The sequence below is a fragment of the Anopheles coluzzii genome, chromosome 2, assembly GCF_943734685.1.
Source record: "Anopheles coluzzii chromosome 2, AcolN3, whole genome shotgun sequence".
In the NCBI taxonomy this organism is placed as follows: Eukaryota; Metazoa; Arthropoda; class Insecta; order Diptera; family Culicidae; genus Anopheles; species Anopheles coluzzii.
This window is the reverse complement of record NC_064670.1, coordinates 101,785,724-101,808,736: the sequence shown is the minus strand read 5'-3', so window position 1 is coordinate 101,808,736 and position 23,013 is coordinate 101,785,724. Positions and strand designations below refer to the sequence as shown.

At 46.6% G+C, this 23,013-nt stretch overlaps 1 protein-coding gene and 1 long non-coding RNA gene across 5 annotated transcripts in view; one reads left to right on the top strand and one right to left on the bottom strand.

The window, feature by feature from the left end:
* LOC120953844 (uncharacterized) overlaps positions 1-23,013 on the top strand; it is a 57,283-nt gene that overhangs the window by 23,504 nt on the left and 10,766 nt on the right. The window contains exons 1-2 of one of the 4 annotated variants that reach the window (XM_049605841.1): positions 475-638; positions 6,011-7,193. The exons of 1 other annotated variant lie outside the window; for it this stretch is intronic. In XM_049605841.1, the coding sequence (XP_049461798.1) occupies positions 6,526-7,193 (668 nt within the window). In that variant the 5' untranslated portion in view covers positions 475-638; positions 6,011-6,525. 2 more of the 4 variants (XM_040374143.2, XM_049605840.1) reach the window with 2 other exon arrangements.
* LOC125906547 (uncharacterized) lies at positions 9,952-23,012 on the bottom strand. The gene is made up of 2 exons (XR_007451918.1): positions 21,204-23,012; positions 9,952-21,075 (listed from the first exon to the last, which is right to left on the bottom strand). It is a non-coding gene; the product is annotated as an uncharacterized LOC125906547 (long non-coding RNA).

Below are 23,013 nucleotides of genomic sequence, written 5' to 3'. Positions count from 1 at the left end.
GCGAAGCTTTTCTGAGCAGCCATTTGGGGCGGCCGCCACCCTCTGCAACACTCTGGTTTGGCCACTCACACACATAGCGTGGCGCACGGCGAGGCTTCTCGAACAGCCACACACAGAGACGTAGCACACACACACATAAGAAGACCATTATCATTCCAAGTTTGCCACTTGGTTTCGTTCGCCGATAGATTTGCTCGCAATTCGCCTTTGCTCTCTGTCTCTCTCGCTCTTCCGGCGTTATCACAAAACGGTTCGTGGCGAGTGAGCTACTAGCCACCCCGCCACCCCTCCCCCGCAGGCCCTTCAAATCCAAATCACACACTGCTGGTGGTTGGTTGAGTTAGTGAGCGCCGCAACGCGCAATAGACAGGGAGTGACCGTAAAGCCGAGAGCGCAACAACATAACACCCGGCCCATGGCCCGGCCAGGTCCGAGCGCGAACCCATTTTCAGTCGCCTGCCGCACGTGGTACTATCGGGAAGTAGTGTTAGATGTGGCTTGTTCGCGAGCGAGCAAGCGAGCGCGTGTGCGTCTTTTTGTGTGTGGAAAATCGCGTGCGTCCATCATTTGCAACCGCGCGCAATCGAAATTCCTTTGGCTACGCGTGAATTTGGTGTTTTTTTTCTTCGTGTGCGTTTGTGAGTGTGCATTTTGTGTCCCTCACAACCTTGAACCGAAACACCCCCGTCCCCGTCGTTGGCTTCATCAAAGGCGCGTTCGCGTTGTGTATCTTTCGATTCCGCGCGTGTGTCTTATCGGAGCAGGGGAAATTTTGTAACGCGAATAAAGAGCAAACAGCAGTGTTACGGTGAGCCAAACGAGCGATTAATTTTCCCTGTTTGTGTGTGTGTGTGTGTGTATGTGTCAAAAGAAAAGTGTGTTTTCCACTACACACAGTGCGTTAATGAAAAGCGAAAACAATTGTGATAGAGCAGCCAGCAGCAGCAGCATCAGCAGTTTGTATCAAAGATACATTTCGATCAGTGCCCAGCATTGCCCATTGCCCGTCTGTGACCGTGTCGCCTGTGCCGAAAAATAACACTCATCCACCTGTTGCGTTAGGTTTGGGGTGGTGTTCGTGTGTGTGCGTGCGTGCGTGCCCTGTACTTCGCTCCGGCCGAATATTCTGGAGAGGAGAATGTCCTTGTGCTTCTTCGGCCTCCCCCTCACCCCAGTGTGACAAACTCTTCTGCCCGTGTGTCCGGGTCAGTGTCTCCGGACGTCCGATTCGTGCGTGTGTGTGTGTCTGTGACTGCCTGTAGGTAGGGTCAGGGAAACTGGGTGGAAAAACCTTACCCAAACTGTGTGTGTGTGTGTGTTCGCGTTTTTTTTGTTGGATCCTTTTCAACAAACGAAAAGAGAGAAGACGCACATTTGTCAGACGCAATACATCTTCTCGTCCCGATGCTGCTGCTTCCCGGGGCATTGTAGGCCATCCTTCCAGCTCTTGCTTGGATTTGTGCGCGGCTCGATATATGTTGTGAGTCGTGCTGTGTATGTGTGTGTGTGTGTGGTTGGGAGCATCCTTGTACCGTGCCTTGACAGTGTCCTTTTGCTCCAAAGGTTTTGTGTTCGCTTTCTTTGGGGTGTGGTATTGCTCGCATCCGCGCGCGGAAGCTGGAGTGTTGTTCGCCCACGGATTCTGATGCTGCTGCTCGTTTCGTGTCGACGGCATATTCCACAGGTTGCCATTGAAAGGACGGGGGGTTGCGCAGACATTATTCGCCAAAAAAGTGTGGGAATGAATTTGCCAGTGTGTTGGTGTGTGTGTGTTTTTCCGTGATTAATTAGAAGAAAAAAGGGCTGTAGCGTACAAAAACAAAACCAATTTCTTCTGCTGCATGCCCTTTGGAGTGGTAGCTTCTCAATCATCTCACACAGGGTGAAGGTGAGGTTTTTCGAAACTCTGGCTCCTGCGGAGAATGCTTTCAAAAGCCCACCGCCGTTGTGACGCTTTTCCCACTGCAACGAGGCAACAAACGAAGGTGGCGAAGGACCACAGTTTCGGTTCAATAGGTGGCCGTGTATGGGGCTGTGGTTTTAGAGCCTTTTCGGGGGGGTTGGTTGTGTAAGTGTGATTGGCAAAGTTGGTTGTGACATCTTTGTCCGTGTATGTGTTGTGCTGGTTTGTGAGAAAATCGTGAGGCCCCACTGGAATTGGGAGGAATGAAACACATCAAACTCCTCCTTCACACTTGCCCCAATGCGTGTTGTTAGTGACTGTGCTCGGGGGCTCCGGTTGGGTCCGTTTCCTTGTTTATTACACACACTGGGCGACACATACCGTGCTGTAACAGAACCGGGCGAAGCATGACGAGAGCAGCAACAATTTACACGCGCTTTCGCTTCACTTTTGTGGTTGTTTTATTACTGCACACACACACACGAAAAAGAAAGAGGAGAATAACCGTTCCACAGCGTTCCGTTGTGTGATAGGGCATGAAATTGATAGCAGTCAGAAGAGCATAATCGTGCATAATTTGCGCGAAAAAACAGAAAAAAAAACAATCGGTTTTTGTAAGCTTGGCCGTCCCCGCCAGCCAGCGAAATGATTTGAATGAATCGAACATCAATATTAGCAAAAGGCGGCTCGTGCAAAAATGATTTTGTCTCCTTTCCGTTCGGAGGGTTTTTTTTTCTTTTTGGTTCGGCTAATAACGATTTATGAGTTGTATGGTTGTGAATTTTCGTTTAAGGTCTGGTCCACCACCCTGATGGACGGTGGCCCACTTGGTTGGCTTCACACAAATCCTTAATTCCTGTCGCGTGTAGCTTTCGCCAAAAAGAGCCACCCATTTAACACCCACCCACCCACCGGAGAAGTGGGATGTGGTGTGCCAAAAAAAAAAGCAACAGCAACAGAAAAAAGCGTCAAAAGTTACACCAAACTAGCTTCCGTACGGTGCGTTAATCTCATGTGTAACAGCAGCGGACGCTAAGGAATAAGGAAACAGCGGGAAAGGGCAATTAAGAAACACAAGAAAAAGTGTTATAAATATATAAATAGGAAAAGGGAATGTAAGAAGTGAAAAATAAAACGTGAAACAATAGAAACAGTAAAGGGAATAGTAAAAATAAATAAACAAACAGTAAAGCGGAAAAGTGAATCAAGACAACCGAAAAAAAGCAAACAAACATAAAAAATAAAGTGGCAAAATTGACCAAAAAGGTAACGAGACAAGAGAAAAAAAAACAAAATAAAAAAAAATTAAAAGTATTTCCCAAAGCGTAGCATCGCTCAAAAAACAAAAAAAAACTCGAATGTGCGAAGGGCTTTGGCAAAGCAAACGTGTTAAAAACATTTTGCAAATGGATGGATGGTTCGGATTGCGAAATTTTTGCTCCTCGATGCGTGCGTGTGTGTGTGTGTGTGTGTGGGCATTAGTGTGCATTCGCATGTGACCGATAATGGATGCTGTCAGGAAACTTATGACGAATTTCCAACGCTCGGTGGCCGTAAAAGCGCTCGGAAAACTGCCGCCCGAGCAAGCAGCGACCCCGTTTTTGGACAGCGGTTGTGCGATGTGTGGGCATTTTTCCTTCCCCCATTCGTCACCGGACCAAAACCGAAACTCTCCTTTCCATACCCATTCGCCCCCTTCCCACCCTGTGTGTGTGTGTGAAGCCTGCCAGCACCAGGCGTACACACGGTCCCGCGAATGAATGTGTCCACCCGAAAAGTGAATGGCTTTGCTTGCTTCGTTTGGTTGGTTGCGGCGTTTGTTTTTGTTGAAGCTGCTGCTTGGCCGTTTGCTTCCCCCCAAGTTCGATTTTTTTTTGGGTGCTATAGTAAGTTCCTTTCCAGTTGGCAAAGTTGTTGTGGTAGGTGTGTGTGTGTGTGCTTATGAAAGTTGATTAGTGTGCAAAATATAGGTAAATGCCAAACGTAGTATAATTAGTGTACGGCCGTGTGTGGTGTTGTACAGTTTCGGACGGTTGGGATAATTCCGCACGGCAGCGCAGGTCCAAAACGATTTATTTTTTTTTTTCTTGGGGGTTTGAAATATCGACCATCAACACACCTGCTCCCCCGGTCTGCCCCTTTAATGAGTAGTAGGATTTAAATACCTAGAACTCCTTGTAGCTCGTCCTTTTTTTGTTTTCTTTGTAAAAGCAAAACGCTTTCTGTCCGCTTTGGAGCTTTCAACTCGTTTGTCGAATGCTGTTTCAGTCTCGGAACACTTCACAGTGCAATGCTCTCTTTCTCTCCTTCTCTCTCTCTCTCTGTTTGGCTAGAACTTTACCAGTGGAAAGCATGATTGACATTCACGGGTGAGTGAAAGTAATTGAACCCGTGTAAAAGGCGGCAGCAGCATCATTTCCAGAAAGGCTCTGGCCAAGAAATTTGCTTTCACGGAATCCGGCGCTTTAGCCGTTCAGTTTTGGAACATTTTCTAATTAATTTAATTGATCTCCGCCGAGTACGCGCTCGCGCCTGAACCCTCCCTTCCCTCCCTTGGTCTCTCTGCCGCTCTCTCTGTGGCCCTCTTTAGGTCCTCCAGGTCGTCATTTTCATCACCGGATAAGGTTTCTTATCATGCAAAAATGGTTAGTCGCTTTGCTTTGTTTGCTTTTTTTTTTTTTTGGGCCGTGCAAAAAGTCTTCAAACAGCGGTCGAAGAGGTCCCTCGGAGAGGAAGGATGGAAAATTTGATTGAAGCAGCTTTGCCACAGCCAACACGGCGCGCCCGTGCTAACCGTGCGCAGAGGAAGGCTTTCGGCCGTGTCGCGAGGGAGCGTTTTCCCGTTTGCCGATAATATCTGGCAACTCTTGGCTTGCTTTTTTGCTACAGTCGGTTTGTCCTCTTCAGCCGCTTCGCAACTCCACTTCAAAGAGCGATACAGCTTGAAGGATGCTTAAGATGATGGTAAACTGCTGCTTTTTGATACATTCATAATCTTCATAGGAAAATAACGAAAAAATGGTTTCGATCAGCCATCGCCAATCGAGACCGCGCACAAGGACATCGAGGAGAACACACTGTAACGCAGGAAGGGAAGTCGCACCAATAGTCGGGAACAATCGGCAGGAGAGTGTTTTTGTTGGTCGTGTCTTTGGTGTGCTCTTGAGGCACCGGTCAGGGCAGCAAGCTCCTGTACCGCTTGCGATAGAACCAGCGTGGCGTAGAGCCAATTGCACAACCCAAAAAAAACGCAACCAAACCGAAGCGCAACACAGCCCTGTGCGTCCTCCGTCCCCTGCTTGCAATCAAAATACCGCAACGCGCTTATCAAATCCTTCCACCGTTTTTTTTTTCAGAACGGACCGCGGACTTACCGTGTGTCCGTGGTGCTTCTTTCTTTTCGGATTGGATTCAATTTCCGAGCCGAGACGGGAAGGAAGCGTCGTCTTATCGGTCGATGGTTTGGGGGAATGGCACGGCAGACGATGGGGAGTCAGCAGCAACTGTGCGCGCCTGTTGCAATGACCTATGTTCGTGAAAGGAAGCGAAAAAACGAAAAAAAAGCCATCCATAAGGGGCAGTAAGTGTATCAAGAGCGTGTAGAATGCAAATTCCATTCAAATCCGGAATGATTGGCAAAATTCAACTCATAAAAAGTACTAAAAACACACACACACACACACATACATGTATAAATAATCACAATTAAAATGTCACATAATGAATGGGAGAGAGGCTTGCGATAGCCTTGTGTCGATGATTATTAGAGCAACACAGGCAGTACGGCCGAGAATGTCAAGCAAAAACAAAGAAGTGAGTGAGAAGCTACGATCGATCTTGTTAGGAAGTGATGGGCTGCTTGATTTTTTTTGGGCTAGAATTACATTTACAAACAAGCTGCATTCCCTGGTGGGCTGATAGTGAAGGGCACGGACACAGACGCGTGATCTCAGGCGGGCCTTGCTCGCTGAACACTGTGCGGGATAATGATTTATTATGTTGCGAATGTCTTGCTCTAGGCGAAAAGTGGTGTATTTTTTTTTGTTTGTATTGGAAACCCGTCGTCTATTACCTTCAATTTAAAGGTTTTTTTTCCTCTTCTATCAGTAAGACGCCTAGCAGTAAAAGACTAGCTTTACGTGACGCACATTAGGTGAAAAGTGAGACAATTGCTGAATTGTGTTGGAGTGTAGTTTGGGTTACAGTGCGTCAGTACACCACGACACGTGCGCAGTTTGTGTGTACGCTTCGAGCTTATAAAAAGTAAACAACAGTGTTAAAATAAGGCGCAGTAGTGTCTGTGTGAGTGTGTACAAGTACAACGTTGATCCGGAAGTGAAATTTAGTAAAACTCCTCCACCAGAAGATGCTTGCCAGCGCCCGGCGGCTGGCGGTTGTAGGTCTGCAGCGCAGCTGAGCAGCAATTCGTTGCTGTGACAGCGGCGGCCCCGTAAGAGCCGGCGGCCATCAAGCTGGATCCGTCCGGCGGTAGTCCGCGTGCGGAACCGTCAACGTCGTCAACATGCGCAGCGACGGTACGAGCTGCTAAGCAACGGCCAGTAGTGCGAGACGCATCCCATCGCTACCACGAACACAGCAGCTCCTACCCGGACGAGCTTACGATGAACATTTCCACCGAGTACGCACCGACGGACGGGATGAGTCGCTCGTCCTACACGCGATCATCCTACCGATCGGCCTACTACGGTGGGCCACCGGAGATCGGTGGCAGTGGTGCAGGAGCTCTCGGCTCGCAGCAGCACCAGCCGCCGTACGGTGGTGGAGTCGAGACGATCGGTTTTGCCGACGGAGGGAGCCACTCGCGGCGGCATCACGATCGATCGGCCAGTATGGCGATGGGTGGAAGTTTCGAGGGAGATTGTAATGAGAAGCCATTCTACGCCCCATCGCCCCTGGGGTCCGATTCGTACGCTTCGGACGAAGGCAGACACTCGGGCGGATATCTGGCGAATCCTTACTACGGTGCGACGGCCGGTGGTGGTGGTTACGCGCATCAGGGTAGTATGGTGCGGGCTATGCCACCGGAGCTGGGAATGTACGGTGGAGGATGCTACGGCAGTCCACCGGTACCGTGGTACCAGCTTCCGCAGCAGCAGCAGCAGCAACCGTCTTCGTACCATCAGCAACAGCATCCGGGACATTCTCAGCACCATCACCATCACCACCACCACCATTCCCATCCCCACCACAGTCAGCAGCAGCATTCGGCATCGCCAAGATGCTACCCGATGCCACCGGAACATATGTACAATATGTTTAACTTTAACAGGTAAACTTCTTGGCGGTTGGTTGTAACGCCTGTGAGGCTCAAATCACATTATCACATTACGACATGTGATAATTTTATGAAACCGTAAACTGAATAGTTACTTGATATACAAAAGTAATCCTAAACCTTGTCAAACATCAATTCATCTTTCATTTCATTTCATCAATTCAGCGTGCCGTTGCATCTCCAAGTTCCAAGAGTATCCAAGGACATCAGATTTCAAATATCTTGTCTTCAGATCAGACTATCTTTATATTGTTGTTTATTTATGTTCATAGAAATTCTAAGCCCAATAGCAGACTTTTCCTCTGAAGACAGTTTTGAAAGGTTGTATCTTTAAAACAACAAAACTGAGCCTGCAGTCTTCCATCCCACTGTTTGATGCATTGATGTTTGTTGTAAAACCCCGGAAAATCCCAAATATCAAAATATTGCAATAATTACTCATCATTAGTTTGTTCCTGCAAAAATACTTCATTCCACTGCACGTGCACTAATCCATTATTTGCTAGAATTCCATGTTCGTGGACTTCAGAACCGTATCTACTTACCATTTCTTTGATTCCTTTTTTTTTTGAAGAACGCGTCAATCGTTTTCCTAGAATTGACAAAGTCTTTAAATGGCGAACCGGGGCTTAAATATCCCCAGACTAAACGCTGAATTGGATAAAAACTGTGAACTTTTTCCTAATTCAATTACATCTTCTGTAATGCCGTGTGCCTCGTGCACGATACTTCAAAGATGGTTCAATTTGCTAATACCGAACTTTGCCGGGCCGGGGCCCCTCGCTTTAGCGGTAACTCGTCGGGGGTTGGATTTCAGTTTAGAATGCATAGAAGATAAGACCCATAAAAGCGTTTTTGAGTCGTCCCTTATTTTTTGCCATAACTCTGCCTGCTTACCAAGAATTATCCGGATGTGTATTGCTCTCCGCTTTTCAATGTCTAGACTCTAGACCCATGGCAAAACGGGAAGAAAACAAAATTAGCAACACACATTTCGTGGTAAGCATTCATTACTCATCTTCCGAGTGTGCTTTTTGCTTTTGTATCCTCGGTCCTCGTGAATCGCCCGATTCACCGACACAGCACCAACTCGAAGGTGTGTAATTTAAATGCTATACCCCAAACTTTGTAGCTCAGTACATTCTGGCGAAATGCTGGACGAAAGTCGACTTGATGAAGTCAGGCTAGCAGCCCATTTTGTACCGCTAACATCTCTCTTGCTCGACTATTGGCTTTCCTTCCGAGCAGCAACATCAGCGTTTGACAGGCAAAGTTTGGCAGCAGCAGCAGCATCAGTGTTGTATCAAATAAACTTCCGACGCTTACGCACCCGTCCCTCCTCGCCACCCTTCTCTCCAATGCAAATACCGTTTAGGGAATCAATTCTCGGAAGGTAGAAAATTTCGTCAAAATGTCAAAAAGTAAATCTCTTGGGATACGTAGGGCCCCCGCTTCCTGCCAATTGTTGGGTGGCTCGAGAGGGATAGGGATGTAGACAGAGAAGGACGGTAGTTATTTCATTGCCTTGGACCGTTCGATCCTGGACCGGGTTTCCTTTGCACGCTTTTTTAGGCCCCTCGGTTAAGGATATTTAGCCATTTTGTACGCTGTCCCGGGTTCGGCTGAGATACTTTACCTTGCATAGTTTCTGACGTTTCTGTAAAATACAGAAGCTGCCGCAAACAGCAATGTATTGGCCTGAACCTTGAGCACGGAAACAGCCTGCTGGAGCTGCTTTGCTTCTCGCCATTAAGACCGTCGCGTCGTGTGTACATTGTTGTCAGGCATACAAAACACGACGTGTGTGGTGTGTTCTTTTCCCCGGAGTCGATATCCTCGTTGCTGCTACTTCTCGGATCCTTCACAGTTTGAATTTTCTTAAGATGTTCCTCATCTATCAAAGTCGGGCATTCCAGTAACACTGTAGTTAGAATCACGAACGAGCAAGGTGTGCTATTCGTTCGCCCGCACACCATTAGCAATGCATGCCTCCGGGCGCAGAATCAGGAGCTTGTGTGTGAACTCATCAAGTTGCACTGTAAATAATGGGAATGTAAAAACTACTCGCTTCCACTAAAACACCGTCTTCCCGTTCTACCAATCAGCAACGGTTTTCATCACTTCACTTTATTGAGCACACAATTCCAACGCGTGTATGTGTTACGCAAAAAAGGGCAAGCGAAAGGTGAATCGGTGCAGCGGGCTGAAGTTCAACAAGTACGAAAGAGAGAGAGGGGGCGGGGGGGAGATGAAGGGAAAGGTCCCGATGGGGTGAGATTTGTATCGATTGCAAAATGATGATACGTTCCTCTTGAGCAAATTCGCTGCAACAATGTTGCAACAAGTGCATGCTCCACCCTCCTGCCCAAGTCGCCATTACACTAACTACTAATACTACTACAGCCAAATTTTATTGCTATTCCACTTACACAACACTATATTGTGTGTGTGTGTGTTTGGCGGTGTGAAGCTATGTGTGACGGTTGCGGTGAAAGGGTGTGGACCCACGATGCACCCTTGATGGGTGGGCGATCGGTTTCTTTCGTTCTCTCCCTCTCTTTCACTCCGTGTCAGCAAACAAGCAACGGATCACGTAGTGCTGCACCGGTATAAGTCAAGTGTTATTAGTGTGCATCAATGAACCACCAGCACCTATCCAACCACTACCACCCATTCAAACGTTCTCCGATGTGGCCGGTAAGTGTATCTGGGATCGAGAAAAGTACTCCCAAAGCCTGTATGGCTTAATCGTTTCCCCCCCCCCCCCCGCATTTCTATCCCTAGAGAGCTTGTGGACAGTGGGTGACACAGGTTCTTCCGGTTGTCAGGTAGAAAGTCGGTTGGAATATACTGGAGTTTTATCTCTTTTCTAAATGAAGTCTTTAATCCAACTGATAAGGAATAAAGCGCGCTTTGCAGGAAGCGTTCACTCTCTGCTGTTTGGCCCGATCAGCGACGTGCAGAGGATAAGAGAGCTGGGAATTATAAAAGTGTAAACAAATGGATCAATTCATTTCCATCCCTTGTCCGGTTTTTTTTTGCTCTAGATGTGCTTATTATTGGAAAGTTCGTTGGTGGTTGTTGATGAGATGAGTGCGCCTCTTGACACACCGTAGGGTTGGAGATTTGTTGGTGCTGTTTAATAGAATTACAGTCGGTTAAAATGTGCTTTTCCACACGTCCGATGACTGTTAAATAAGATTGATCTAGTGTCAAAAGCCAATCGGATTATGATGAGATTTGAATACACGACCCTCATTGCGCAAGGCTGCGAGCTTTGCACTACACCATGCGTCGGCTTTCCCGATGATGTGTTAAAAGTTAATGTGATTCGGCAAGTTCATGACAAACAAGCGTTTCATTATATGCATTTCATCCTCGAAAGAAGCAAAATATGAGTCACACAAATAAGCAACTTAAAATAACCTGTTTATAATTTGATAAAAAAAAGGGTTCAGTAGTTTCCACGTCCCGCAAATTGCTAGTGCATACGTGTGTACTGAAATGCGATATTCCATTTCCCATTCCATTTCCAATGCGATACATTGTAAGCTTGTTATGACCCTTCTGGCTGGCCCTACCTGTTCCACCTAGCAAACCCTTTGAAAATGAATTTTCCCATGAAATATCACACACTCGCACGATGCAACTATCCTCTCCACACTACCACCGACCGGCAAGGATGGTCAACTCTGGTTGGACGGTTCCAGCGTGGACATAAACTAAACGTTTCAGTATCCTGTCGCAGTCGCATTACCGAAGCGGGGCTGTGTTTACATCGTGGTTTTCTTCACTTTTATCTACTCCATTTGTGGTTGACTCTCTCCCTTTCCCTCCCACTTCTCGCTACTTGCTTTTCCTCTGCCCAGGGGATGCAATAGCCAGCCACATTCAATTGAATGGTCACACAAACATTCCCATTTAAATGCACACTGTTGCAGCTATTTCCGTACCGCTTGTAAAAGGGATTCCAGGCTTAAATATTGGTAAACACAAATGGACACACACACACACGAATACAGTGGTTTGGTGGAGGAGACTCGGCAATTTGCTGTTGCGTCTCTGTGTTGTAACTCTTGTTGTGCTGTTTGTCCAGTAATTATTTGCATATTTACAATGTTTCCTCCCGGGAGAGTGGGTGCAATTTACGGTGTGCGAAGAAACTGCAACAAGTGAACACACTCACACAACTCACAGAGAGTGAGAGATGAAAAATGGCACGTAGCTGGAAGCAATGCAGTAAATTAAAGGATTGAAATAATTTACAACAATCCACATTCCCCCATTGGTGCGGACGCGCGCCCGATCATCCGGAACAGCAGGCAAACGCGCGTCATCGGGATCCTCTCGCGCCTGGGTGGCATTGGGTACGTGTTGGACACGCCATGCCAAAACACTACTCCCCTACCACAACCACCCAGCTTGCCCCTGGTCAAACCCATTATCAGCTTTTCCCGCAGGCAAATGTAAATGTAATAAGCAGTAATTAGTGTTACCATTGTGTTTGGCGATTGGCCACTTCACGGTTTCGGTGTGGAAAAACTGCGCAGTAGCAGCAAGGTGGTGTGCCGTGATGGGTGGGCGCGATTGTGCCCGGGGGTAGATTTGCTGACCCAAACGCCGTGCAAAGCGACGACGGCGGTAGAAGCCGCGTTCCGTTGCGGGCCGTTTGTTTTTTGTTTTCCCTACTTCTTGGCTTGTCCGTGACACGTGATCGGCACGGCACCAAGCTGCACCAGGAACAAGTGACCGAGCAATCAGCTCCCGAGTCTGTATGTGTTTTCCGGGAGGGGTTGATTCGAGAGCCAGCCTGCAAGGGAAAGTATATTTAGCGCTGCTAATCCAACGCTCTTAGCAGCAATAAAAGGAAACTAGTCCGCGCCCCGGCGAGCTGGAGGGTGCACTACAATCTTGCACTTGCACTTGAGAATATCAAACTGCAGCACTCTATGTTGTGTTTTGTTTGGTACACCACTTGTCTCTCACTCCGTCCCGGTGCTTTGTCCGCGAGTTCGCGTATTGAACTTGATCGGTGGCCACTCAATCATCCTCGAAGACGCCCGGCCCTTATCGACACACCGTTGTTTCATGCAACTTGCGGTTCAACTGCAATCAAAACGGTCCTTCTCTCTTTCCTGTTCCTCCTCTGGTCGTACACTAATTGCTCAAGCGGAGGGGATGCGAGCTGATAGCAAATGTTCCGTTGGTGTGGTGTAGTGGTCCATTTTCCTCCAAGGATTAAGGGGAGCGAACGATTGCTTCAAACTTCTATTTACCTGGCGCTCCTGCTCGTCCAACAGGTAGCAAAGGTGGGGTGTGGCGACAACGCGGTTGATCGTGTGATCGCTCTGTAATCGTTGCTGGAACCGGACGAGCTCCTGGCACGTACCCATCACACCCCTATTGTGCTACGGGACGGTGGGAGAAAAACGGATTCCCACCCCTCCAGTGTTCATGCGCACGTAAACCGGCAGCAGCGATTGGGTGGCAAGATTCTGCTGTTTATTATCGTTGATTAATTATCATCAACTCGGCGTCAACAAGTTGGATTGCTGCGCGCCTCACCGTGCACGGTAGTTTGATACGCCGCGCGGGTTTATTGCAACATTGTTGCAACTAATATGCACAACTTCTCTGTGTGTGCAGTATGTGGTGTGTGGCGTGTTTGTTTACGGAGATGGGCGTTCGGGGCGAATGGGAGGTGCATTAGCAGCTTTTGCTACGCTGTGAAGTGCATTCTGAAGGTTACCTGTTTCCTGACGTTGTCCTAGGTGCTGTTATGTAATTGTTAATTATATAAATGGGTTCATTTTCATTGTTTTTTTTTTTGCATAATTTTCATCACATTTATTTTTTGTTTTTTTCCTGGATCTTGCAACAAAAAATACAAATAGAATGGGGGTTTCCCTTTGAACAGTGCATGCAGAAGTTGAATGAACGTATTAAGGGCTAGAATATCAAGTTAGCGGGGCGGTACCGTGGTACAGTCTTCAACTCGAACGACTCAATAACATCCCCGTCATGGGTTCAAGCCTAGAATGGATCGTTCCCCCGTAGCAAGCACTTGACTATATCCGGCTGCGTGGTCTCGCAATGGTATAGGCCGGCATGTCCGCGTAGGACATTACGCCAAATAAAAGAAGGAAAAGAAGAAGATATTATAATCCAATCCAGTGTAGATGGTTAGAAGCTGCATTGCATGAATAACTTATGCTTGAATAAAATATTCTGACTTATCATTGATATATCCAAGATCGATAATCGAAGTCGAATCGATACTAAGAAATTGCGCTAAAAATTTATACTTTTTCTGTATGGTATCTTTCTATTCTTTAAATCTAGGAATAATTCAACCTGTTTGATGTATGTTTAAATAATACTGTCTGTATGTTTCCGTTTTCTATTTGATTTCGTAAGACTTATGGTTAGTGGATTATTATTTGCATTGACTTTGCAGTTTTATGTATAGAATTGCTGATTCCCTGTACAAAACTGATCTAGATTTATCATCTGACTAATCTAACTATCCTGTTAGTGGATCAAAAACGGTAAGACACCATTCTATGCATATATACAGACTATACAGAGATTCTCATACAAGAGATAACGTCTGACGTTGCCATTGAATCGAGATACGCGTAAAAAATTCTCCAAAAACGCTCCCGAAAGCGTTGTCCTGATACTCACGCGGTGGATAACCTTTTTATATGCCTCAATTAAAATGGTGATTGAAATAATTGGGTCTATCATTGAGTAATCATTCCTCTTCCTCTGTTTCCTAATTAATGCATGATTCACTTAACTGATTTGATACCCGCACAACTTCAACATCTTTATTGTCCATCTGTGAAGATAATTACCTAATCTTCCAAATGTTCGCATCCTCTCGGAAGATATCGAAAGGATTTCGCTGCCTCACAAAAAAACAGAGCTTAATATCCCTCTAGCTACAATAGCGTATCGCAAAAAGAATGGAGTAATCAATCCTTGCCAATATTCCCCTTCCAAAAAAAGGAAACATCCCCGGTAAAGCTCTTTTGTGTAAACAGGAAGCATGGGATTTCGTGGAGGCATTTCCCGAATTTATCCAAGCGCAAGCACTTTCTGTGTTCCATTATTCTTCCATTGCCCCACGCTATCTACCTTTTCCTGGAACTGTATTGCGATTTCGCTTGCTTTACTTCCTCCTCCTCCGTCGCACCGTGCTCTACTAGTAGTTGATGGAGCATTATGAAATTAGATGAGAGTGTGCGCGCGCTCGCCTTCTCTCTCGGTCCAGGAATTATGTTTAGCTGATCTTGTAACAATAACAATTCTTCCCGGCCTGCTTGTCGCTTCCAAGGGAGGAAGAGTGTTCAAAGATTTCCACCACCGCATCATTATCGCAGCGCACTCGTGTGTCGCTTGCATCAATAGAAGTGAAGGTACTCCAGATACCGGGACCCTAGATTGGCATCGGCATTTAGGGGCCCAATTGAAGGCGAGCTTTGTCGCGCGAACCTATCACAACCGTATCATCGTTCAATCACGTCCTAGCTCGATCGACCGATTCTTCTTCACTCGCATTCTTTGCTCTTGCCCAAAACATGCGCCCGGGATGATCCGGTTAGATAATGCCGCACAGCCACGCGCTCCTTTACCGGCATTCTGGTACACCACTACATCCCTGCGTTCGTCTCAGTTCAGGAGCCTCAGAAGAAGAATAAAACAACCTCTGAAATTAATAGTGAAGATAAACAGAGTTCGTTGCAGTTTGGACATCGATAGCAGTAAGCGTTGCTAACTGTTCGACTACTGCCCGACTTCTGCTGCCGCTGCTACCACAAGGCACAGGAGAGGTATAGACGCACGCCGTCCCGGGAATAAAGATCCTAGAAGCAACAGCAGCAAACACACGCACACACACACACACGTGTCCTAGCCCAAACCAAAACGGTTCGACCGAGGGAGCTGCTTTCGACCCCGCCCGAGGCTGCCGTTTCTATTTCTTCGCCTCGCTCGCAGGCAGCAGGGGCTCATTTTCCGAAAGCCCTCGTCGGTCCCGGGAATATCTTGATACAGGTTTTCGACCTTGTATTAGCGAATTCTTGGAATGCCATTCAAAATCGTGCACTTGAAACGGCAATATTGCGTAAAGCACAGGACCGCTCGGGCCGGCGCTGATGGTGCGGTGGCTCTCTTGTGTTTGGGGTTTTTTTTGGATGGGGGAATGGGGGCTTACTACCTACCCAGAGTTCGGTACGACTCTCTTTTTGTGAAGCATGAAATTTTACTCGCACTAAAGTGGAGCATGCTGGAAATAGAGAGAGAGATAGAGAGAGAAAGCGAGCGGGAGAAAGGAACAACCACCGTATGCCCTTTTTGCTTCTTATTGTAAGACGACAGCGGCGACGGCGGCAGGATCGGAAAAGCTTTCCTTCCACAGGTTCTTTCGCCACTGCGAAGAGAAAGTGAAATCTAATCTTTCTCTTTCGCTTGGAGCTTGTTTTTTTTTTTGGTTTGGTTTGTTGTTGTTGAAGGGCTGCCACTTTTCCGTTGCGCCTGCCGTGTAACCATCCATCTGCTTTTTTTGGTCCGCCAAAACCCTAACCTAGGCCCTGCTTGCCTGGGACGCGATGCGGCATGCTCCTCCCGGTACGCATGATGATGGTGTGTTCGCATAAAGAGGCCGGAAAACACCGAGGCCCGTCGTAGTAGCTCTTGACAGCTTTCGTTTGATTTTCTTGCTTGTCTATTTTTTGTTTCTTTCCTTTTTTTTTAGGCGAAGGGAAATTGTTCGGTTCTGACGCAAGACTTTGATGAGTTCTTGAGGCGAGGAGAAAATAGTCTAAATAATTCCGAATTCAAAGGAAATGCTGAAGGAAATGCTGTGGCGAGATGTGTGTGAAGCATCAGCGGCGTATCGTTTTGGGTGGATTAGGGGGGCCAGCAGCTTGCAAGAGCAAAAAGTGTTCGAGTGTATGTGTGGGTCCGTTTCGTTGTGTTCTAGAAGCAATTCGAATGTTACATCGCATTCGCTGACTAATTTCGCTCACCTTGTGCAGCGAGCTCCTCCTCTCTCTGCTCTGGTTGGAGCCGCCATGCGCTATTCGAATGTTCACGGTAAAGTGGACTTGTCATCTGAAGCTTCAAGATAAGCGTTTTTATTTTTGTTGTTGCTGCTGTACCACTTCTTCAACGGTGTGTGTGTGTGTGTGCGTCTCACTGCTTAAGGATGAATTAGCTGGAAAAACCTTGTCATCCTTTCGGAGCTAGAAACAGCTGGCGAAAGAACGAGAACGAGCAAAGCTGGGATGCTGGAAAACGACGGGGTGAGGTCAGGTTCGTTGCATATGATGCTAAAAGGATTTTGGGAGACACACACACACACACAGGGACAATGTCGATGACAAGAAGGATGCCGGTTTGAAGAGTCCGCTGTTGGCGTGTCCTTTTCTCGGGCAATGAAAGAGTTTCTTGGAAATGTTTCGGCGCTGCTTGCTGAACCCGGCAATGCCCGCACTGTAGGCTCTCGAGCGAGTGGTTGCGAAAAGGAAGTGGTGGGGTTAGGAGGGGGACAAGATGCTCGCAACCAAGCTGGGCAAAAATGCTCACCCGAAAACCCTTCTCTGCCCTCTAAAGAGAGGAGATGCGGACAGAAGAAGAGTATTCATCTTCCGAGCTGGTTGCTGGAAAATATGGACCCTTTCCAAAGGGGAATGACGAGGATCAAAACGCACCTTTTAGCGTATCAACCCACCACCGTCACACGGGATCGGGTGTGAAAAGCGAGGTGGCGGTGGCGACGACAACGACGGCTCTTGGCAAAAACGTGTGCGGTGTGGGAAGTTTTGAATGAGACATTTAATTAATCATCGAATTTATTCGCGCACACCAACCAGACGTGCTCCTCTCCCTTACAACCAGGAGAGCTGCTAATGATGTAAAAGAGAGCCCCGGATGAGGTGTGGTGGTGGTAGTAGCGGGAGCACTGGGCGAGCATTGAATTTTCACCGGTTACTGAAGCGTGCCAGTACCACAACTTTTCGGTTGCGATGCGTTGCCATAGGAACGCTAATTATAATGATAAATGTGCTGTTTTTATTAGGTTAAAAGAAGCAGTGTGGAGTGGGGAAAAGCTTAATCGTGTGTGAGGAGATGGTGGGACTGAGGGGAGCGGGGTGTGTATTGTTGGATACTTTGTATGAATCTTTGAATGGAATAAATTTAGTTTGTCCATGGATGCTGTTTTCATATATAATTAATTGTTGAAACAAGGTTTCTCTCGTTTTTTTTTTCTTTTTCTTTTGTTTTTATATGTATTTCTATATTCTCTAAGTTTTATTATTGCTAGTTTAAAACGATACACAGTTGTTGTTATTCTTGGAATAAGTTGTAAAAACACAAAATTCTGTTTATGTCCACCCGCCGCCGCCTGGATCTGGATTTGAACACTATCCTTTCATCTATAAGCCTTGAACGCTCAACACGACACTATCAATTGTGCTTCAAAGTGCCAGCGTTATAGCTTGGTTTGTATTTAACAGTTTGGTTTTCGTGAAATTCATGGATGTAAATAGTGTTTAAAAAGTTCTACCGACAATAAAACTTTTTTGTTTATTCTACAACTTTTATATATCTTTAATACCACATTTTCCTTCAACCGCTACATTGTAATACGATTCATTCGCCTTGAAAATTCATTCCTTGGCAAAATATTTCCATCCTCGCTGCATGGTGCCAGCATAAACACAGCGCCAGCACTGCTGCGTTTGGTTTCGCGAAAGTCGGACATTTCCGCAACCAAAGAAAAGCCTGAGCGTTCAAGCTCCCAAAACAGACCTTCCCTCGCAGCGTACCAGTAATAGTTGTTGCTTACTCTTCACCGTTCGGCACTGACCGCCTTTCGCGGATGTTTAGCGCTGTTAGTTCGTGATGAAATGCTTGTGTGTTGCGCGAGAATGGCGGGAGCAAAAAACACACACACACACACATCACAGCCAGCACAGCGTATAAATATAGCGTAGGAAGATGCAGATGCAGATTTGGTTCTTATTTCAGGATCTCTGTTTTCCGTGCATCGTGGGGAAATGGGTGGCAAAAGGGAGAGGCTAAAAATAAGCGAATCGTATTCATCGAAGGACGCGCGGGCGGGCTTTGTTTTTCTTTTCTTTTCTCACACTCATTACTTCTCCGTCTTTTCCTAGCTGTCCATCAAGTAGATTCAATGTGTGGCCTGCTCGAGAGCGATTCTTGTTTCTTCGACCTAATTCTGGACCGAATGTGTCACACCGTCCAGACAGGGCCGCGGTGGGCGCTTGGCAAAAAGGGGTTGACCTTGTCCTCCTTTTTGCAATAGTTTTACGAACCAGATCACGCCGCGACTGCGGCCGGTGTCGAATGTTTGTGCTCCGATTGCATGCACCGCGTAACCGGACGCCGGCGGGTGTGTCCCGTGGCTGAGAATATGACAAAATGAGGCGCTTAATGTGTGTGCCGCCGCATCCCCAAGAACAGTATTAGGGAAGAAGTAATGGCTGTGTCGGTTCCATACGTTGTCGTATTTCGCTCGTGCCGTGCCGCGTGCCACTATGACGGTAGCCTCTACTCGGTCGTAATTGGCGGGACGAGATTCGAGAAGCGAGAGGACGGCAGGCAGGCACAGAAACTTATAGGCCGTCGCCAGTGCAACAATGTTGCCGTCTATCCAAACAAAGATGGTTCCACCGCGCATTAGTGTGGAGTGGGCCGGCACTGGCCGGCCATGCACCAATTGCACCCCCATCACTCGGTGCCGGTGTGCATGCGAGGGGGAAGTAATCGCAAACAAACACTCCGCAAACCGCATCGTTCCGCCGTCGTTCCCATTTGCCCCCTGTACCCCAGGGGAACTAGGGAATGAGTGCAATTCGCCGATAGTTTCGTTTTATTTTGCACCGGTTTGTAGGGTAACTCGTGAGAACCTGGGTAGTTTGGGGGAGGTTGGAAGATTTCTCCCTCTTCCACGAGTATTTTCAACGCCCAGTCGGTCTCATTTCATGCCATCCGCGCTGCTGCCGGAGTTAGCGGTATGGTTTGAAATTTCAAACTTCAGCAGATATTTACTCCGCTCTTTTGTGTCTAGACGAAACTCACGTGTTTTGGTGTTGTTTTGATTCTGCTTCTATATGATTTGACTCCATCCGACAGATGTCTGAGGAACTTCACAGTCACTCATCGTGAGGAAAAGGCTTTTAGCTGGATGGAGCATCAGCAATAGAGAGTTGTCTGAACATGATGATTATTTTGTGTTGAAAATAAAACCAATTAGTTGCATCATTATGGCACGCCATTTAAAGCAAGTGGAACCGAGGATTACCGATTTAACGAAACCAATTCGCCACGCATTAAAAATTCGCTGGTGAATTATAAGCTTTTATGCACAACGCATGATCTGTTAAGCCTTTTTCCTTCCCACATTTGTCAAACCGCACATGGAGGATGATACTGTGGGCCCGGGTTGAGTTCATTAGTGCAGAATTAAAACGATTCCAATGCGGTACTGTTGCTAGAGGGAGATGATTGGCAGGAAACCTTCTCATCATTTGATTAATCATTTCTCTATTTCACTTGCGTGTAACTGCTTGTTTTGTGTTCACGTAGGAAGTGTGTGGGGTTGTTAGGCCGCCACTCAAGTAGGACGGCTCAGTTTCAGAAATTAGTACTGAGAAATGAATTTTAGAGTGTTGGGGAAGTGATACGCATTTTTTGATGTGTGAAAACAACCATCAACGAGCTTTGTTTGAATGTCCTATATTGCGCAACATTTGTATCAGTATATTAAATTGGTTTTAAGCGTATGTGAGCAAATTAAATTAGTTTAATTATTGCCCTTTACATAGATGTAATGGTGATAACATTCAATTTGGAGATAGACATTTCATCATGACTTTCTTACAGCAGTAACTGATCGTTAACTGATGATAGCTTGCTACTCTGATTGTGTAACTAGATATATTTAGGTAGTTAACAGGTTGGCTGATAAGTCCCCGGTCTGACACATAGATGGCGCCGCTAGTATTAAATGCATATTATTTTTATATAGTACCAACCTTCAAATGATTCGTGTCAAAATTTGACGTCTGTAGGTCAATTAGTTTGTGAGACAGAGCGTCTTTTGTCAAGCAACTTTTGTTATTTTGTTTTTGTTCCACCAAGACAACGCACCGTGCCACAAGTCATTGAGAACGATGGCAACAATTCATGAATTGGGCTTCGAATTGCTTCCCCACCCACCGTATTCTCCAGGTCTGGCCCCCAGCGACTTTTTCTTGTTCTCAGACCTCAAAAGGATGCTCACAGGGAAAAAAATTGGCTGCAATGAAGAGGTGGTCGCCGAAATTGAGGCCTATTTTGAGGCAAAACCGAAGGAGTACTACCAAAATGGTATCAAAAAATTGGAAGGTCGTTATAATCGTTGTATCGCTCTTGAAGGGAACTATGTTGAATAATAAAAACGAATTTTGACAAACAAATGTGTTTTTCTTTGTTAGACCGGGGACTTTTCAGCCAACCTGTTATAAAAGACTATTCGCATCTTTATTTCCATCAAAATGCTCCAACTTCTTGCCTTATTGCCGACAACCTCAATTGATATTGATATTAAGCAATTTCTCGATAGAAAGCACGAGACTTTTCGATAGAAATAAGATAATCAATAAAAATTAATTACTGCTTAATGATTCCGAACCTGGAATTTGGAGTGTTTTTCTATGAAGTGCGTCAAAAATTTGCCACCGTGAAATGCTTCGCATTTGTAGCGGAAACCTAGCCGCAGCTCGACCAACTGGAAAAAGCGCCAAAACGTTGTTCGCTGCGGCTCTCTGCATTTCCCAAAAAAGGAACAACTCGCAGCCAACTGAAATGAGATGAAATTATCAGTAATTGATAGGAATTTCCAGTATTCTGAATTGCTGGAAAAATGGAACACACACCCACACATCTATTTTAAAGAAACACTCTGCTAATACGTTCCGCTGAACTTACTTCGGTGGTCGCCTGTTGGTTGCGTTCTCTACACCGCCCCAAACGGTTGTAGCACGGCAGCAGGAACGGACATAGAGGAGCAATTGTGGAGGTGGAATAGAATATTGATTTCTACTTTTCTACAACACTGGTAGCGCAAACTAACTCGAAACACTGATGACATTGCGCAATTTCCAAGGCACGACTCCACATTCATACCACCGATGCCTACCGAGCGTGTCTGCTCGCACTCTCTCCCTCTCTCTCTCTCTTTGTCTCTCTCGCCCTCCGAAACTCACGCTCTCTCCCTCTCTCTCGCTAATACTGTGCAGACCCTACAAGCACAAGCTGACGATTGTTCGTCAATAATTACCTCATGCCTCCTCCAATGCCACCCACCACCAACTCACCAGGAGACACTTATTAAGAGACGGGAAAGATAGGAAGAGGAAAAGGGAGACCCTACACGGTTAGATTTCGGGACCCAATTTATCATCGGAAACAGAGTCGGTATAAGTGTATTAATTTCGCATCGAGTATTAAAAGCACACGTAAAATGGATGTCTCTGCTGTGAGTGTATGAACGAGTGCGTGTGCGCGTGTGTGTGTGTGTATGAACGTATGGTTGCGTAGAGCATCTCTCAGAAAGGTAAATAAATGCTCGGTAACAGAGATACGCAGCAGCAGCTGCCTATTTGCCGCCGACTATCAGTCCTTCAGGGCCGAAGATATTGAAGGTTCTTTTACTGCTTCCAATGCTGGATCGTGGGATGGGCGATCTCTTCATCTCTTTCCATCAGCTCTTTGCACCTTACCGAATCAATCACAAGTGTACGAGCAGCAGCCCGCCCGAGAGATGCCACACGCACCTAATTGAAAGAAACCTAAGGACTTTTGTGCGGAACTATGTAAATACAAATTAAAACGCGTTCTGGCTCGGACGCTTCTCTTCCAATTGCTCACGCTGTTTACATTGCTGGAGAAGTAGCATTGCAGAAACAGCATATTGATTGCGCGACTAGGTTTTGATCGTGTTTTGCGCGTGTCTGCGTAAGCTTAAGTGCCAACCTTGTTGTATTTTGCTGTTCGAGCAGATAATCGAAACCCTGTTGCGTCTATTGAGACGTCTGCATTCATCGCCGGCAAAAGCTACGGATCCCACAGCCCCACAAACTGCCAAAATCCGTAAAGTCATTGCATGAATTGACAGTTTCTGCCCTTTTCCTAGTCGATCTTCTCGAAACCACTCGTTCCGTTTGCCTTTCCCAGCCTTTTTTTGTTAATGTAAATCGATGGTCAGGCTTGTTAGCAACCTGTTAGCAAGCGGTTGCAGGCACCAATCGGCAACAGATTCATAGTCATAGTGCTGCGCTGTGTTGAGCCGTCAGCAAAGTCGAAGTGGCGATCGTTTGCTGTACAAGTTCGGTGTATGTGAGAACTAGCTAGTATGAACTACCACTACTGTTGCTCTCGTGAGTGCCTCTTTACTAAGCGTGAAGATTGGCTGGCTGGGCGAGCAGGCAGAACTTGGCGCGCTCCACCTGTCGATTTCCACGCGCTTGTGTTCAAATCGACCCGCCATTAATCATACCGCCTATTTACTAGCCTAATGTCCTTCTAATGGGTCAGTTCTCTACCCCTCTCCCCTCCCGACCACCCACCTTCATCCGGTAAAACAGCCGAAACAAGCTTTTCGTTGAGTGCGGTAAAAAGTGTGGTGTAAAATAAAGAGAAACAACGTGTTACTGCAACGCTTACATATTAATATGCTACCACCTTCTAATTCTCGCTCACTCACTCATTCTCTCTCTCTCTCTCTTTCTCTCTTCTT